Genomic DNA, 19,512 nt, shown 5'->3' on the forward strand with positions numbered 1-19,512 from the left:
TGTGTCCTGCATTCATTTATTTGACATCAATTTGACTTGTCACTGAAGCTACCTGTTCTTTCTTAGATCCTTTCAAGACTCTACACATGGGTTACATTTTTTGTGACAAGTTTGACTTCTCAGGTGAAACTCAATAATAAGAATGGTCAGAAAAATGACTCTCTTTGGGGCTAGGGCTCACATTAATGGGCTTCATTGTAATATTCAGTAAGAAAATAAAATAATAAAATTTAAATGTTTAATCTACTTTATATTTTTATTAACATCTGCTTCAGTAAATTTGGTAACAAAGTATGAGTAATGGTAGGTACCATAGATTCTCTTCCTCATCCTGATCAATTAAATGAAAATATTCAGGAGGAATAAACTCAATATTGTGAATAATGAGAACAAAGAATGTGCCCAGATATATTCATTAATTAAGCAATAAAATTTAATGCTTTTAATTTTGTTTTTTTATGAGTGCAAACTAGATTAACAGTTCATACTTCTGAACAATCTTACTTAAATTCTATTTTTAGTAAGAGCACAAAGAAAATATTTGATCAGATATAGATTTATTACTTTAATCCAACTCCTACAGTTAGCACAAATACAAAACCACAATCATGTTTACAAGGTAAAAATTGTACAACAGCTCTGTATACTAAAATATTATCAATAATGCAGTTTGAAAATCAAAATATCAGCTGGCTGATTTTGCTTTTATGATGCATATTAGTATCTTTTTCTAGCATTATAATGCCACTTAGAAATATTTACCATTCTTTCAATTTATTTTCATTCCTAGTATGCATAATTAGTTGGAAAATTCATTTAATTGGCAGTAAGGTGGGAATTTAGTCCAAAGTGCAAAGACTCGTTTTGATGAGCTACGTAATCATAAAACATGCAGTGGTGAACTTTCAATTCATAAACTATTACTATTGTTCAGTAAAGATTATTGTAGCTGGCATTCATGAGAGCTTATTTTCACTTGATTATAAGCATGTCTCACCATCAGATTGGTTATGGCATGCAAGAGGTCCAAAACTCTGCCAATGGTGTGGCGACCACCTCACCAGCACGATGAGCCCACACGTTAACGGCTGCCTTGATTCAGCTTCAACACAAACTTAACACAATTATGGAAAAACTGTCTCAACAGAGTCTCTAACACCTTCCTTACTAGCTAACCAGACATGGGTCATCATTGCTTGGCTTGACTTCTCCTTCCAGCAGGAAATTCATCACAACCTTTGTCAAATAGCTGCATGTTCCCCTTTTTCCCAGGGGCGGAGTGTTGTAAAAGGAAGTCATGTCATCCTACAAAGGAAAACAGTAAGCAAGTCGTTTGATTTTTTGTTTAAAGAGTTGACAGGTAAAATCAGTGTCAGCCTAGAGGGAAAAATAAATTCATAGAAAGATTTCCTCGTGGAAAATATGAGCTTCTTGAGTTTTTCTTTTATTTTCCTGAGGCGTCTTCTCAGCATATAAAACAAAGACAGACATTTTTAGTATTCTCCTCTTTGCTGATAATTTTTATTTACTTAGGGAACCTTTTTACAGACAAGCATAAAATATTAAACAGAGAGCCTGGAAGGGACTATATTAGGTAGTATACAGCACCAATGTAGCCTATTACTTGTTCTCATCCTCCCCAGAATTTAATTTTATAGCCTTCTGGAATCTATGGCTCTTTTCTGGTAAAACACATTTTAACTGCTAACTATATAAAGGAAAATTTATCTCTTCTTAGATTTCTTTTTAGTCAGAACTTCATAGCTGAATTGACTAGTAATTAACTAAAAAGTAACATTAATTCCTCAAATAAATCAGACTTCCCTCTGCCTCTCAGGTACTCTATTTTGTACTCTGTAAATCTGTTTCGTAAGTTAAATGATAAGAGATTAGGGATATTTTGAAGAATCGAGACAAAAAAGCAATTCTACAAAAAAGCTATTTTTCCTACTTACTTGTTTTTCAACTTCCTTTAGTCGACTCTCATCTTTTTGAAATTCATGAAATGCTTCTTTCACCAGTTTGTCTAGATCTACTTTGTCTTGAAATTCCAGCTCAGGGTTTCTTTCCAGTACAATGGATACAACCATTAGTAACTAGAAGAGACAGACACATTGAAAGTCAATTATATGAACCATAAGAGTGACAGAGTCTGGATATGTTCTCATTCTTTACTCAGACAGATGGATGGTCTTCGTATTCCACAGTGTGTTCTGTAAAACGATAGGCTTTAGGATCATCCATGAATGGAATCTTCCTGACCTTGCACATTAGTAGCATGAGTTCTGTTTGGAAACCTTACCTTTTTTTTTTTCATTGTATGTATCCCTGTAGCTGTATGGAAATGTTTTTTTAGTCACTTAAATAAAGCTAATAATAACTTAGAAAAATGACTTTTCTAATCCTGTCAACAGTACACAGTGCCCTATTCCCCCAAAGTGTCTGAACTCTTTCTGGTCTTTAGGATTTAATCCTTGGTGCCAAGAAACCAAAACAGTGTCCAGTGGAGCAGAGGCTGCCTGGAAAGAGGTGGTAGGCAACAAAGGCGGAGAAGGCAGATGAGTTCAGTGGAGATTCTGGATCTAGGCTCACGATCAAATGACTTGGAGTCTAGCACCCCAAAATGAGTATAATTTTGTGACATCATAGTATTTCTCAGGGGATGGTTATGTTTTAAACAAAATACTTAACTCCGACTCTTTGTGACATGAGTACTCTTTGGTTTGTATAAGCTATCTTAGTTTTAAGGCATCATCCTACTGTTTGGCTACCCAACACATTTACCCTAAGTAGTAATGTTCATTTTATATGACAAACTGTAATATGCAAAGATTGGTATCTGAGTATACAATGCTTGGTAAACACTTTCTGATGATGATTATGGCTCCTGGTTTATACATGGAACAGGAAAAAGGCCTCATGATTCCTAACTTGGGAATTTTTCTGAATGTACTTTATTGAAATGCTTCCCAAACAGAGCCTGAAAGAACCAAAGGAAACAGAAAAGTCTAGGGGTCACAATGGGGGAGACGTTGGGGCAGGGCTTTAGCTAAACGAATTCAAAGTTTTGCTCACATTCTAAAGGAAAATTTCTTCTGCAAAGAGAATGACTTCATTTTAGGGACATCTATGGGCACAAGATACCAAAAGGTTAACAGCACAAGGAAGGCATTCATACCCTTCTAAAAATCCCATCTTTTCTTGACCTGCGTCTCTGCCTCACTCCCACACGCTATGAAACCGACTGGCAGATATTCCTTCCCAAATCCTGGCACATCAGAGATAAGGCTGAATCTCACTCAGCTGACTGCAGCTCCAGACATGCTGGATTTTAGGAGGTGCCACATCCAGGCCAGCACTCACTGAGAGCTTCTGTATCAATAAGACATATTACCTGCCCTCAAGAAATACAAAGTCTGATGGAGACATTCCCAGAGAAACAGACAAAGTGAGGATGAGCTACAAATTATATCCTTTTGAGAGATTCTCTGTGTATTTGATATAATGTTTTAAGAAGGCAAAAAATAATGTGTCCACATGTGTATGCATGTGTGTGTGCATTTTAGCATTTAACTTTATATGCAGCAATAATGATACACAAAATTACATGCCTTCTCTGTTCACAGAGAGGTGTCTGGAAAGGTGTCCCTTAAAACATCAGTGAACATCTACTGCTAGCAGATAACACAGACTTTTTTTGGCTTTCTTTTCTATAATTTTCTAAACTATTGAAACTTTCTACAATAGTCATGAGTTATTTCTGTAAACAGAAAAAAATTAAAATAAGACAAATAGAGAAAGGCCACTTCCTCTCTTTTATGGTGTTGTTGATGCACCTCCTGTGGGGGTGAGCACGTGGCTGAGAAAGTTGGGCAGTCAGCCTTTCTACCCTGATGGATTTAAGATGTTTGAATTGTTCATGTGCCTCGACTTGGGTCAACGATGGAAATCTTCTGCAGGACTCAACTGGAGAGGTGGAATTCCTGATCTCTTGGGCAGTTTCCTTTATACCAGTCTTCAGGGAACATACAGAAAGCACTTCTTCAGCAATCTACATTTTAAAATACAAACCTCCACAACGATCTGTCTGTATTTTGGCTGGTCAATATTTCCCAACATGTCTTCAACAAGAAGAGAGAAATTCATCTCATACATGGTCATATCTGACAGGGTCGGTTGCTGAAAGAAACAACTCAGCATTAACATGCTGCATTGATACACCCTGGTTCCCACTTAATAGGAAAATTTCATTTTCCAGTCAATAATCTTTTTAGCTTCTACAAAACCTTAGAGAGCATTTTCAGCTATATGACAATTTTATATATGTCAAACTACTGAAGCCAACCAGCTGACTATTGTGATAAATTACACCTCCTGTTTTTAGTAGTTATCTTTACTGTATTAATGTTTTTAGGGAAAAGGGGCTATATTAGAAAACCACTTCGATATACAAAAGGAACAGCCAAATATTAAGACAACAAATAAAAGTATATATTGCTTGCAGAATTAACACAAGAAGTTATGCTTGGTGTCAGACTTCAGCATGTAAGTCACTTGCTATGGAATTAACATCATTTCTGTGGCAGGTCCTTTCTGAGCTGGCAGAATAAAAAATGCATACAAATAAGTGACACAACATTATGTGCAGAAATCATAAGCAAACAGAAAAAAGCAAAACAAACAAAAAAAAAAGAGTTCTCTACTCTTTATATTTCATTTAAGACAAGAGTTTTGCAAAATCTTCCATTCACTTTCCACAAACCAAATGAAAGCAGAAAATTCGAATCAAGTCTGGGCATGGTGGATAATCTTCAAAGGATGGAAAGAAAGGCTCTAAAAGTTAGGCTTGTATAGTGGAAAGCAGATGGAGTCACCAGAATTACTACTAGAGATGCAGAGATGATGAGTCATACTTACTTGCTTTTATCTCAGTGATAATTTACAGTGAACTTAATCAAAGCCTCAGAACAATGTGTATCCACGTACAACTCAAAATGGGACCCAGCAGAAATGTCTCCTTTCAATCAAATGATAGCAATGTTATTCTGCTTGGTATAATAATGCTTCAATCCTATATTCGATATGGTCCATCTATTATATTCTGTTTTCAATACAATCCAACTATACTGTTAATGTTAAAAGGTAGTACCTAATTTGGGGAAAATGAAGCTGGTTGTTGAACAAGGTACAGGCATACCTTGTTTTATTGTGCTTCGCTTTGCTGCACTTCATAGATTTCTTGTTTTTTACAAATTGAAGGTTTGTGGCAACCCTGTGTTATTAGATGACCGTTACCAATTTTTAGCAATAAAGTACTTTTTAATTAAGGTATGTACATTGCTTTTTTAGACAATGCTATTGCACACTTCGTAGACTACAGTATATTGTAAACATAACTTTTATACCCAGTGGAAAGCTAGAAAATTTTATGTAATTTGCTTTATTGCAATCGTCTGGAAACAAACTTGCAATATTTGAGACATGCCTGTAATTATAACTGTTTAGATGTCTAACGATGAGATTAATGGGGTTACAGAAGGAAAGAAAGAACTTTTCAAGGGTTCTCATCAATTTCCTTTTAACATATCTCATTTGAAAAGTCAATCTAGCTAGTATGCAGTACGATAATTAAAGCTAGAGATGAGACATCAAGGTTGCCTTATTTTCCAGTCTCTGAAAGAAGTAGCAAGTGTAGCAGAGAAGAGAAAAGGATCAGGAGTCAAACTGCCAGAGAAGAAGGTCACACTCTAGGTCAGCTACTTCCTAGATGCGTGACCTTGGGAAAACCACTTAGCTGTGCTTTGGCTTCCTCTTCTGTCAAATGGTAATAATAAAGTACCTACCTCAAAGACTGTGTGAGGATTAAAGGAGCACTTAGAAAAGTGCCTGGCACATAAAACTATATACGTACTTAACATGTAGTTGTTGTCAACAAGGTGAGGATACTAAATGTAGGTAGCCCAGGTGATTAGACAATTAAAAGACTACCTGGCAGGTATTAGCAGGGGCCAGGAAAGAAGCTAACAAAAGGTTGCCGCAGTTCACTGTACACAAACACAAGGCCTAGCAGAAGCAGCAGGACGTGAACAGTAGAGGCCGGTTCCCCACCCACAGGAGAGAGAGCTGCTCTATACAATGGTCACAGAGCATCTGGGAAAGGGCTGGAGCACCTATACTGGCAACCAACAAGAACCACTCAATAGTTTGTGAATAGCATAAAGAATACTTTCAGAAAGTTCTTATTCATTTTTAAAAATAAGTCATAGATTCACAAAGTTCGAAATCTGAAAGGGTTTTCAGTAAAAAGCCCGCTCTGTCCCCACAGACAACAGTTCCTTTTTCCCAAAGGCAAAGGAAAGAATGCTACCACTTTCTTGTGGGTCCTTTCAGAAACACCCTATGTACATATAAACAAAATGAGTATGGGTGTGTGTATTTAAGAATATTTTATTTTCACAAATATAGAGATCAAACTAGTAGTTACCAGTGGGGTGAAGGAACAGGAGAGGGGCAAGATAGAGGTAGGGCACTAAAAGGCACAAACTATATATAAAATAAATAAGAGCTACAAGTATATACTATACAGCACAGGGAATATAGCCAATATTTTGTAATAACTTTAAATGGAGCATAACCTATAAAAATATTGAATCACTCTGTTGTATACCCAAAACTAACATTATAAATCAACTATACTTCAATAAAAAGAGAATACTTTGCATAAAGACCTTCATCAAAAATAATTTGGTTGATGTTTCAACACTATAAACAAATACAGTACCCCATTTCTAGAAAGCCTAATTATTCACATTTGTGCATAAGTGGAATGATTTAGGTGTCAGGATTAAATAAAATAATTAAATCAAAGAGGCAGGCCAGTTTATATAATTTGGGAAACCATCTGAAGGCAGGAACACAAATTCATTTGAGCCAGAGGTAAGTTACATCTTGATTAAATAAGTGTCTGATGACCTAAAAAGTTACTGTACTTTTCACATTCAATGCAGTTCTTAACTAGTAATTTCCTTACCAACAGTCACCTTGTTTCTTAAGACTTGATCTGGTTCTGTCTTTTGAATGTATGTTTTCCTGCTTGTGAGGTTCCCCTGGCCCGTTACACTTGGTGGTGAAGGAATACCACACTCAGTAATGCCCATGTGAGAAACCCTAAATTCACTAATAAACAAACAAAGGAAGGGCAGATTGCTTGGCAAAAGGTTTGACCACATGGTTTCTTTAAACTGAGAACTTCCTTGAAATATCTGAAATATAATACAAAAAACTTTTTTAATTAAATACAACTTTTAAGCAAAATATCCATTTGTAAAGCCTCTTCCTTTGTAAAGGAACACTAAAATTGAAAAATAAAAGGAACTCAGATTGGGAAAAAATACTTCCAATCCAACTGACCAGACTTCTTATTTTCTCCCTTCAGGTATCTGGATACCCCTCCTTTCAATTTTCTTAGAAAATGGAATAAGTGGAAAGATCATTTGCAAAGCAGAGAAGGAGAGAACTCTCTGCTCCTTCAGGTCCGTTTAGAAGTCCCTTTTACTGACACAAACACAGTGGGGCTGTACCTGTGGCAAATGCCTCCCAGCTACAATGATTCCATTGGGGGTGCGCTCCAGGATCTGCCACACTCGATCATAGAACCCAGGGGGAGTTCTATTCAAAGACCCATCGATCTGACGCCTGTTCAGCCAACATCTGTAGACCAAAAGAAAACGCCTCAGTGTTGAAAAACAAGCTTGTTCTGGCAGAAAGCAGGGCTTTTATATGGATTAATTGTTCCAATAGGGTGAGCAATAAAAGCCAAAATCCATCAATGATGCATATCTACCATGTGTTACAGAGGTTACTAAATATTTCATAGTGAAAACAGAGCTTGCAGGAAAGGAGAAAATTCCCAAGATTTTAAAAAATTTAACAGGCAAAATGTTATTCTCCAGTAAGTTACTTACAACTCACACTATGTGATCAAATGACTTTCTAACATGCAAAAGTAGCTCAATTTAAAAACAAAGGAGCAGTCAATTTCAAAATAAGTTCACGTGATCTTCACACACAATAAAATGTAGGCTCCATGAAGCATGGGCATTGTATATATAGCTTGATCCCTCCTATATACCTCTCCAAGAAAGGTGGTTAATAAACACCTGATAAGTGGGTGGATGCTCAAAAAAGCATGGTATATCTAATGAAATTACCTTACTTTAAATCTTATATGTTAATTTAAACCTTATATTTAGTTTTCTATTTAAATATGTTCAAAGTACCAGTGCTGAAAAATCAGCTACCAAATCTTACATATTATAATAATTGACATATAATAGTCAAAATTCTAGATCTATTATTTTTATGGATTAAGTATTAAATCTTAAAGACATAGTAGTTACTTCAATTACAAACTACTAAAGATGCAGAATTTGCATAATCTGAAAAGAACACACAAATGACACAGTAGTATATTCTTACAAAAGCTGAAGATAGGAACAAATATAAATTTTTTATACTTGGTATTAAAACAGACAGCAAAGTAAAATGTGTCATCAACCACAAGGTGAACATGTAATGACCAACAATATTTCTAGGCGTGAAAACAGCTATACAGGATCCAGCAAACAGAAAAACACATTTTTATTCTGGTGAAAGAGGACCAATGAAGTTACATCACTACGTAAGTGAGGAGGCATCTTTTTTAGATGTACAGCTTCTTTTGGCAGACCCACACTTGTGTGGCTGGGTTTAGTGCTATGCTAAAGAGAAAAAGCCAAAGGGGTTCCTTCATGATGTTTTATTTTGGATAATGGGTGTGCAAACTGAATATCCTATATTCTGCATTTGATTTTTTTCGCCCTATTCCCTTTGTTTGGCAACAACAAAAAAGATGTTGTCAGAGTTCTATGAAGTCATGGTTTATACTATAAAAAGGAGACGTTTGCTTAGAAAAACATAAAAGGTAGAAATGTGTGAATACTCACAGAGGAAGAATTATTTTAGAAGAATTCTCTTATTTTTATATTTTGGCTTTTTATTTTGAAAAAAATTTAGACTTACAGAAAAGTAAAATAAAAAATTAATGAAGTTCCTCTTTACTTAGCTTCCTCTACTTCTTGTTATCTTACATAACCAATAGTACAACTATTGAAACCAGGAAATAAACATTGATACAATACTAGTAGTCTATGGACCTTATTCAAATTTTGCCAATTTCACCACAAATTTCCTTGTTTTAGTCCCGGATCCCATCCAGGACCCCCCACTGCATTTAGTTTCCAGGTCTCCTTAGGCTCCTCTAATCTGTGACAGTTCCTTAATCTTCCTTTATCTTTCAGGGCTGACATTTTAGAAATGTCAGTTATTTTGTAGAATGTACCTCAATTTAGGTTTGTCTGACGTTTTCTCATAATTACACTTAGGTTATGCATTTTTTGCAAGAATACCCAGAAATTGTTGTACCCTTCTCAGCACAACATATTAGGTGGTATGTGATATTGACATATCTTATTACTGGTGATATTAACCTTGATCATTTGGTTAAGGTGAAGTCTGCTGGGTTTCTTCATTGTAAAGTTACAATTTTTCCTTTTATAATTAAAAAACTATCTTGAATGGAAATTCTTTGAAATTATGCAAATTTTCCATTTCTCATCATACTTCCACCCACTAAATTTAGTGGTCTTGCCTGCAGGAGTTATTACTGTTGTATTTGCCTAATGATGATTTTTCTATTTCCATCATTCCCTCTACACTTATTAATTGGGATTCTATTGTGATAAGAGTCCCTTCTCTCCTGTTTATCTATTTATGTCAGCATGGACTCATGGATATTTAATCTACCAGATGTAATGCAATAGTATCATTATTTATTTTTTTGCTCAAATTGTTCCAGCTTTGGCCATTGAGCCTCCTTCATGTTAACACACCTGTACAATTTTGGGGGCACTTTCCTACTTTCTAGTACCACAAGATGCTCCAGGTTCATCTTGTGTTTTTCCTGCTCCAGCCCTGGAATCAACCATTTCTCCAAGGAATGCCGGTTCCTTTCATTAGAAAGTGGTATTTGGAAATCAATATCTGGGCACTAGGCTTGCTTATTGCTATTGGGGTTTCATTGCTTCTAGGTTCTCTCAGTGGACAGTTAGGAAAGATATGATGTATGCTCACATATACATATATGTATATATCCACATTTAGTTTTGTATCTATCCATCTGTGTAAAAATCATGAATTTATACTGATACTCCTAATTCCAATCCAACACCACAGGGTATATTCTAGCCACTCCCCTTTCTTTATTTGTAACTACATTTTCCAATAGCGAAAAAAATCTGGCTCAAATTAGCCACAATGTATTTACTTATCTATTCAATCTGTGTGTGTATGTATACATACCATATATATAGCACTATGAGTGTTTATGTATGTATGTGTGTGTGTATAAAAATTCCAGAATTGTTAATTCCTACCTTTGTGAGAAAAAAAAATTATTATACGGAATATAGGATTTGTGTGCAGTTCTTTTTTTGTTTAGCTTTACAGTATCTAGTCAATGTTTCCCAAAGGTACTTTGGTTAATTCTTGTCTTCCCCTTCCCCTTCAATGTAGTAGTAGTATTCATTTGTAATATGGTTAGGGTCAATATTACTGTTTGTATTCTATTTTGAGTACCTTCCACATCTGGATTAATTTTAACCAATTATTTATGTTTGGGGAATATAAAATATTACCATAGTTTAAGAGTCAGAGCTATTCAAATGGTATACTCAGGGAAATACTGCTCTTCCCCTCAACCCTACTGCTCTATACCTATTTTTTTCATTCTTTCCACCCTGTTCCCACCCATTCCCTGAAGGTAACCAAATTCATTAGTTTCTGATTTATCCTTCCTGTATTTCTTCTGCAAAAATGAGCAGATATCCCCTTCTTTCTTATATGAAGAGTAGCATTTTACACATAATCTTTCATACTTTGCTGTTTTTATATAACAATATAGCCTAGAAATTATTCCATATCAGTTCATAGAGACCACACTCATTCTTTTTTCACAACTTCATAGTACTCTACTGTGTGGATGTACCACAGTTTATTCAAATAATCCCCCATGTATGGGGACTTAGGTCATGGGCATTCCAAAGTTTGCAATTATAAACAATGATGCAATGAATAACCTTGTGCATATATATATTCACATTTTTGGAGGCAAATCTCCAGGGCGGGTCCCTAAAAAAGTAAGATTGCTGGGTCAAAGGGTAAGTGCACATGTAGGCTTTTATTAGATGTCAACTTCCCATACAGAAGGGTTGTACTCACCAGCTATATATGGGAGTATCTGTTCCTAAAGAGCATCAGCAAATGCTTGCCATACTGTTTAACTTTGCCAGACTGATAGATGAGAAATGCATCTCAATGTGTTTTAATTTACATTTCTCTAATTATGAGTTAGTTTGAACAGCTTTCCGAATATTTAAGGTCCATTTTTTAATGTTTCAATGAATCAATCAATCAATCAATCAGTCATATTTTCCCCCATTTTTCTCTTAGGTTTTTGGTTCTCTGTTCCTCAATTTTTAAGATTCTTGGACACTAGTTCTTTGTAACAAATGTTTTGTTCCAGCTTCTCAGTTGTCTTTTGGCATCGTCTATTTTTTACCATGCAAAATGTTGTTTTTAATTTTTATATAGTCTTATTAATCTTTTATTTCCCCTGGGTTTGAGTCATAGTTAGAAAATCTTTCCCATACCAAGGTTATAGAGGAATTTACCCATGTCTTCTTTTAGCACTAGTACAGTTTTTTTTTTTACGTTTAGATCACTAATCTGTTTGGAGTCTATTCTTGAGTACAGTATGATGTATGGATTTTATTTTATCTTTTCAAATGGCTATCCAGTTATCCCATCACTATTTATTTAAAAAGTCCATCCTTTGGGTGATGACTTAGAGGGCCAGGATAGCGAGGGTGGGAGAGAGTCGTGGGTGGGAGTCGCAGGAGGGAGGGGATATGCGGATATATGTATAAATACAGCTGATTCACTTCGGTGTACCTCAAAAACTGGCACAAGAATGTAAAGCAATTATATTCCAATAAAGAGCTTAAAAATAAATAAAATTAATTAAAACAAAATGTCCATCCTTGACCCAATGATTTGTCACCTTTATCATACACAAAATTTCCATATGTGCTTGGGGGGGTCTATTTCTGGACTTTCTATTCTGTTCAACTGTTCTATTTTTCTCTTTATGTACCAGCATCACATTATTTTAATTACAAAGGCTTTTAAATATTTTTACTGTCTCTCTTAGAGCAAGTTTTTGTTTTATGTTTTTCTGGTTATTCTTGCATGTTTGTTTTTCCACAGAAAGTTTAATATTAACTGGCCTAACTCTATAAAACAGCCTGTTGGAATTTTATTGGAATTGCATTAAACCTGTAACAGACATCTTTAAATTGTTGAGTGTTCCTGTAGAAGAACAAGGATACTCTTCCATTTGTTCAAATCTACTTTTGCAGAAGACTTCTTTTCTAGGTATTTCTAGGCATATAACTATACCACCTTGGAAAGTGTCAGGTGCACAAATAGTGCTCAATAAATGCCTGCCTAAATACTTATATTAAAGCTCTTTCTGTAATAAAAATAACTCCAATTCAACAGAATCCAAAGTATTTGTTTTGCTTTTATTCTAAGGTTAGCACAACTTAAGTCTAAGACAGGGTTTACCCTAAAGAAGTTTACAGTCTACTTAGAGAGATGGAGTTGCAGGCAAGATATTTAATTAAAATTGCCAAATCCAAACTTTTACGCCAAAATGTTGGGAGGAGATTGTGAGTGCTACAAAGGATCAGAAAGGGAATTGACCAAAGTGGAATGAATAGAATAATAAAAATTAAGAAACATTTACAAACTATACCTGAAAAACGTATAAAATTCAAGTCAACACAAAATCACAGTTGAAGACAAACATTTTATATCTCTATGTATGCTGCCCATCTAGTAGTCTTTGATACTCTGCTGCATTTTATATTTCATTACATCTTACTAATTTCATATATATACACACACATATATATATACACACATATATATATAAAGTGTTATTGTAAATCCAGTGCCCCGTGAGTAACAAAGGACCCTCATTACCTTTCATTCTGTTGAGGCTGGAGAATATCCAACAGCAGCTGTTTCACCTCACTAGGTGACAGCTGATATAAGTCTCTGGCGGGCTTGTTTCCGCCACGGATCTGCAGTTCATACTCCATAGCATGGATGATCCACCTGAAACAAAACGGGAAACATGAAGCAATAACTCTAGAAATAAAATCACCCTGTGCTTCTCATGGCAATGCCCATAACAGCACTGACCCATCCAAAGGGGAATGAAGAAAAGGCCATTTGAATTTCCTGAACTGCTGATATAATTACTTCCATCAAGATTATGTGACATGATCGGGAGAGAAAAAGATGGCGGCGAAGTAGAGAGACGTGGAGTGCATCCCTCTCCACAGATGCATTGGGAATGCACGGAAGGACACAGTCATTCCCACAGAGAACCAGCTGAACACCAGCAGACGGCCTCGGACACCGGAAAGGGCTGCGGAGAACCTGACATAGCCGGTAGGGAGGCATCTACGAGGGCTCAAAGAGGGTGAAGCGGCGGAGCTGTGGCAGACGGGAGGGAGTGAGAAACATACGGAGGGTCCGCAGCGCAGCTCAGCGTTCCCGGACCGAGACATCGATCCGCGGCTGAACGGAGGGTCCAGGAGCGGGAGCGTGGGAACCGGAGAGCTGGTTCAGGGGGAGAAACATTGTTGCCGGTAGGGTAGGGTGACGGACCGAGAGGACAGGAGGGAGGAGGTCCGCGGAGAGGAGTGCCGATCCCTGAGAGCTGCCCGGCCATGATGGCGGCTGGAGGCTGCAGGCTCCCGGGCGGGGGGGAGGAGCCGCGCGCATAGCCTCTCTCTCTCTTTCTGCGCCTCTGCAACAGGCAGCGGAGAGACGCCCTGCGGGGCCACATAAGGCGCTCAGGGATAACAAGCACCCTCAGGCGCTCGGGCGGGGCTAGATTAAAACTCCTTGCAACGCCAGCAGCAGGGAGGCTGCCGAGAGAAAAAAAAAAAAAAAAACCAGCATCAAAAAGAAAAAACCCCGAGAGAGGCCCAACTCTAAGACTTTCTGTGTACGCCTGAGCCACCAGCGCCCTCTGCAACAGGCACCTCCAAGCCTGACTGAAGCAACAGTGCGCCACTGCTCACTCCCTCCCAGGAGAAGGAGCCACTATTGCACCCTCTCCCTCCCCACACACCGAGGCTTACAGACGAACAATAAAGGAACCTCTGCTGGTCACAGAATAACGCAAAAAAAAAAAAAAAAAAAACCCAAGGCAAGGAAAAGGACACTTACAGCTGAGATGCTAAGGAAACAGAAATAGTAGTATCAATACCTATTGAACTGGTCCATTCGGGGATCAGTTCTGGATTTTTTTTTTTTTTTCCTTTCTCTTTTTTTTTTTTTTTTTGATTTATTAAATACGATCTTAGCCCTAAGGGATCTACAAGTTTTACAACATAATTTTTTAAGGATATTTTTTACTCTTTTTTTTTTTTTTTTGCCTTTTAAAATACTTCTATATCTAGCTAAGTTTTTGGTAGTACGGACAAAATATCTTTCATACTTTCCTTTCATCCCTTTCTTTTATACACTTCTATTCCTTTCTTTTTCTTTGCATATTTCCAACCACATTACGCTCTTCTGTTCCCCTTTCTTCCAGCCATTTTAAGTGTATTTTATCTTAACATACTTATAAGCAACACTATCGGTCTGCTCAGACTCCTTGCTCTATTCTCCAGATGATGCACTGCCTTGGTATTAATATTAGGCTTTTGTCTTTATCTTAGTTCTTAGTACAGTTGTCTAATTACATTCTGAGAATCTCCATTCTCTCTGGTGGTACTCCAGCTCATTTCTATATTTGATCCTAGCTTACAAAATCTACCTGGATTGATGTTTGTATGTGTAGGGTGTTATTTGTTGTTTGTTTGCTTTTGCTTTTGTCTCTGATTTGTTCTGTTTCAGTTGTCAATTTCTGCTGGGTTTCTCTCTGAATATCTGATAGCACACTGGGGTTCTGTCAGGTCTTTCTAGAGCCTTATGTCCTAACGGATTCAATAATTGTGTGTCTTATACATGTATGTGTTTCCTAGACTGAATATTCGTCTAATCCAATACTTGGACATTAGTCTGAGGCTTGGACAGTCTTCTATAAACACCTCTATCACCAGGACAAGCAACCCCAAAAGCTTGGACAACCATGAGGAAACAAAGAAACACCATGCAGGCAAAGGAGCAGGAAAAAAACCCACAAGACCAAATAAATGAGGAGGAAATAGGAAAAATGCCTGAAAAAGAATTTAGAGTAATGATAGTAAAAATGATACAAAATCTCGATAACAAATTAGAGAAAGTACAAGAAACAGTTCATAAGAACTCAGAAAAACAAACAGCAATGGATGACAAAATAACTGAAATTAAAAATACTCTAGATGCTCTAACCAGCAGAATGACTGAGGCAGAAGAACGAATAAGTGAGTTGGAAGATAGAATGGAAGAAATAAACGCCACAGAGCAGGAAAAAGATAAAAAAATAAAAAGACTAGAAGACAGCCTCAGAGACCTCAGTGATAACCTTAAACGTACCAACATTCGAATTATAGGCATCCCAGAAGAAGAAGAAAACAAGAAAGGGTCTGTGAAAATATTTGAAGAGGTTCTAGTGGAAAACTTCCCCAACATGGGAAAGGAAATAATGAACCAAGTCCAAGAAGCACAGAGAGTCCCATACAGAATAAACCCAAGGAGAAATACACCAAGACACATATTAATCAAACTAACGACAATTCAACACAAAGAAAAAATATTAAAAGCAGCAAGAGAAAAGCAACAAACAACATATAAGGGAAAACCCATCAGGATAACAGCTGACCTTTCTACAGAAACTCTGCAGGCCAGAAGGGAATGGCAGGATATACTGAAAGTCCTGAAAGAGAGAAACCTACAGCCAAGAATACTTTACCCAGCAAGAATCTCATTCAGATTTGAGGGAGAAATCAAAAGCTTTCCAGACAAGCAAAAGTTAAGAGAATTCAGCACCACCAAACCAGCCTTACAACAAGTGCTAAAGGAACTTCTCTAAGTAGGAAACACAAGAAAAGGAAAACACCTACAAGATTATGTGACATGATCAGACTCAAAAATGAGGCCTGCTCTTGCATATGTGGTTAGGTAGTAAAACATGAAAATAGACAGGTACATAGGTTCTTACCAAACGAGACTGATGAGTAGTAGCTGCCGCACTACTATTTTCTTAATACTAGATTTATGAAAAAAAAACAAATAGGATAAAAGTAATTCATTTTAAGCAACAGGCTGAGATATGCTCTTATACAAATGTTCCTTTCTCAGGAAGGACAAGTATTTTTTACCTACTTGATTTATTTTTTAGTCATTCCCTTGTAAGTGGAAGGGACAGAGAAATACCTGCCTTTGAAATACACAATACAGGGATACAGTTAGTTATAACTTAATTATACTAGTATACTACAGAACATAATCAAGATTCCAGAAGAATCTATTCTTTAATAGATATTTAAATGCTGTTCATGTACCTATTCTTAAAAAATCTATGAGATATTTAAATGCTGTTCATAAAATATACTTTTATGAAAGAACTTTAATATGATTATTTAGGAAAACATTTATTGAGCATTATTTGTGTGCCAAATAGTTATATGCCTAGAAATGCCTAAAATAGTTCACTATTTTATGTATCAATAATTTTATTCTTTAATTTGAGAAGCTTTTAGTAAGTATGTTTACAGTTTCATTTCATTTCATTTATTGCATTCTGAGGAAAGAACTCAGATAAACTAGTTATGCAAACTAAAGAAAACTCTGGAAATAATACTGTGCCTTAGGGAACCAGAACTCTATACATCATTAGGAAAAGCTAGGGAATTAGTTTTACACAGCAGATTCCTATGCTTTATCCTTAAATCCTTTGGTGAACACTGAATAACAAACAGAAACAGAGAAGCTCAGCATGTGGAAAGAACATGTCTTCATTCACCCAGGCTTTGTCTCCCAAAGGGGGACTGTGTAGCCAGCCCATAGGTATAAACGTCTAGTTACAGCAACAAAGATTTAAAGTGATGAAGTTACTGAACCCAAATATTTCAATATCTTTCTCTTGATATACTTCTTTGAAAGACTGCCTACAAGGTTATTGCAGGTACAGAGATGAAAAGGTTAGGTAGAAATAATCAAAAAGTTAAAGTCCTTATTTCTGCCAAGGTTGGTTTACAGAACAACAGTAATGTATCCTCATGGAATGACTTTAATGTCTCTCAATGGAAAAAATGGTAAGAAAAATGGTTATCATTTCCAGTTGAGCAGGAAGTAATATGTACCAATCATATTACCCTGCCCACTGGGCCAGGCCATAGGTCACAAGGCAGTGTGTCCCTGCTCTGTGACTGCTCCAATCCCTATGATAAGGCAACTTTCAGCTCTTTTTCTTATCCTCTTCACTATTCTTTATTGTTGCCATTTCTGAAAGTTAAAAATTTAACTAGTCTGCCAGTCAAAATGCAGACTATGTGTTACATGACACTGAGACAGATTATACAGGCATGAGAGATACATGAGGCTGGAACATAATAATTAAAAAAATATATAGCATTACTATTACCACTGATAGTACATGAGAAATGTTTAATACTTGCTCTTTGGTAAGAACAGCACAGATGGCAAGGTATTTACAAACAACAAATACATGTTTGTGAGTTTCCTATGTGCAACAACAGAACATGTGACAGAGTTAAAATGTACAACTTGCGCTTTGCTAATCTGCTGAAAAGAAAAACTGGACTAAATCTGTATTACTGCCAAAGACTAGAATTTATTTACTTGTTCATCTTCATTATTAGGAACTGCATTTAGTCAAAATGTTATACAAGCATAAAAGCCACAAGGATATAGTTATTAGTTACTTTGGATGTTTTGATGTTAAAGTTGCTTATGAAATTAGTTGTTACAGCAACATTTCACTTACAAAAACTGCTCTATGGACACTCATTAAAATTAAAAATTCTATTTTTAATTTTACATGTTAGGCAGAGTTGTTTTCTATTTATTATTTTATTTCTTTATTTAACATTTAAAATTTACATTTGAGGAAGCTTAGTATAACAGAAGGAACCAAATTAAAAACTTAAAGACCAGTCTTTTGTCTTCCCAAACAAGTTAATGGCATGAAAAGAAAAATGGAGTGGGGGTACTGTGCTAGATTAAAAGTAACTTAAGAGATGTAACAACTAATGCCATGTGTGGGTCTTCTTTGGGACCCTGGTATTTTTAAAACAAAGTCATTTTGGGGACAACCAGAGAAATACAAATAAAAATGGTGTATCAGGTAACATTAAGGAATTATTGCTAATTTTGTTGGATGTGATAATGGTACTGTGGTTATTAAGAAAATGTCCTTTTCCTTGCTTTAGATATATACTTCCTATATTGAGTTAGTCAAAAATCTCCTTGTTTTTTTTTCTTTTTTTAAATAAATGTATGTATTTATTTATTTGCTCTGTTGGGTCTTTGTTGCTGTACACGGGCTTTCTCTAGTTGCAGTGAGTGGGGGTTATCTTCATTGTGGTGTGCAGGCTCCTCATTTTGGTGGCTTCTCTTGTTGCGGAGCACAGGCTTTAGGTGCGTGGGCTTCAGTAGTTGCAGCGCATGGGCTCAACAGTTGTGGCTCAAGGGTTCTAGAGCACAGGCTCAATAATTGTGGCACATGGGCTTAGTTGCTCTGCAGCATGTGGGATCTTCCTAGAGCAGGGATCGAACCCACGTCCCCTGCATTGGCAGGCGGATTTTTAACCACTGCACCACCTAGGAAGTCCCCCTTGGTTTTTAAGTAAAAATAAAAGGCACATTTTTCATTTTCACCAAGAACTTTATTGAACAACATATTCACCCTTTTGTTCCACTACCTTCTGCCATTTTTCAGGCAACTTCATAATTCCATCTTCCCAAAACTTTTTACCTTTTTGGGCAAAGAACTGTTCCAGGTGCCTTTTACAGCCTTCCAGGGAATGGAAGTTTTTTCCATTGAAAGAATTTTGTAAAAGCCAAAATAATGGAAATTCGAAGGCGCAATGTCTGGTGAACATGATGGATGAATCAGAACTTCCTGGCCAAGTAGCAACAGGTTTTTGCCTGGTCATTAAAGAAATATGTGGTCTTGCATTATCCTGATGGAAGATTATGCGTTTTCTGTTGATTAATTCTGGATGCTTTTCGTTGAGTGCTGCATTCAGTTGATCTAACTGGGAGTAGTACTTGTTGGAATTAATTTTTTGTTTTCTGGAAGGAGCTCATAATAGAGGACGCCCTTCCAATCCCACCATATATACAACATCCCCTTCTTTGGATGAAGACTGGCCTTTTGTGTGGTTG

General features: G+C 36.5%; 1 protein-coding gene across 6 annotated transcripts in view; it reads right to left on the bottom strand.

Annotated features, from left to right (window-relative positions):
- Positions 1-517: 517 nt before the first annotated feature.
- The window catches only part of PHKB (phosphorylase kinase regulatory subunit beta), a 225,674-nt gene continuing 206,679 nt past the window's right edge, over positions 518-19,512 (bottom strand). For 3 of the 6 annotated variants that reach the window (XM_057713038.1, XM_057713040.1, XM_057713039.1), the window contains 5 exons: positions 13,144-13,278; positions 7,581-7,710; positions 4,072-4,179; positions 1,956-2,096; positions 519-1,305 (listed from right to left, as the gene is read on the bottom strand). In XM_057713038.1, the coding sequence (XP_057569021.1) occupies positions 1,168-1,305; positions 1,956-2,096; positions 4,072-4,179; positions 7,581-7,710; positions 13,144-13,278 (652 nt within the window). In that variant the 3' untranslated portion in view covers positions 519-1,167. Of the gene's footprint in view, positions 1,306-1,955; positions 2,097-4,071; positions 4,180-7,580; positions 7,711-13,143; positions 13,279-19,512 lie in introns of all 6 variants that reach the window. The other 3 variants (XM_057713036.1, XM_057713037.1, XM_057713041.1) reach the window with 2 other exon arrangements.

This window comes from Hippopotamus amphibius, chromosome 16, assembly GCF_030028045.1.
Source record: "Hippopotamus amphibius kiboko isolate mHipAmp2 chromosome 16, mHipAmp2.hap2, whole genome shotgun sequence".
In the NCBI taxonomy this organism is placed as follows: domain Eukaryota; kingdom Metazoa; phylum Chordata; class Mammalia; order Artiodactyla; family Hippopotamidae; genus Hippopotamus; species Hippopotamus amphibius.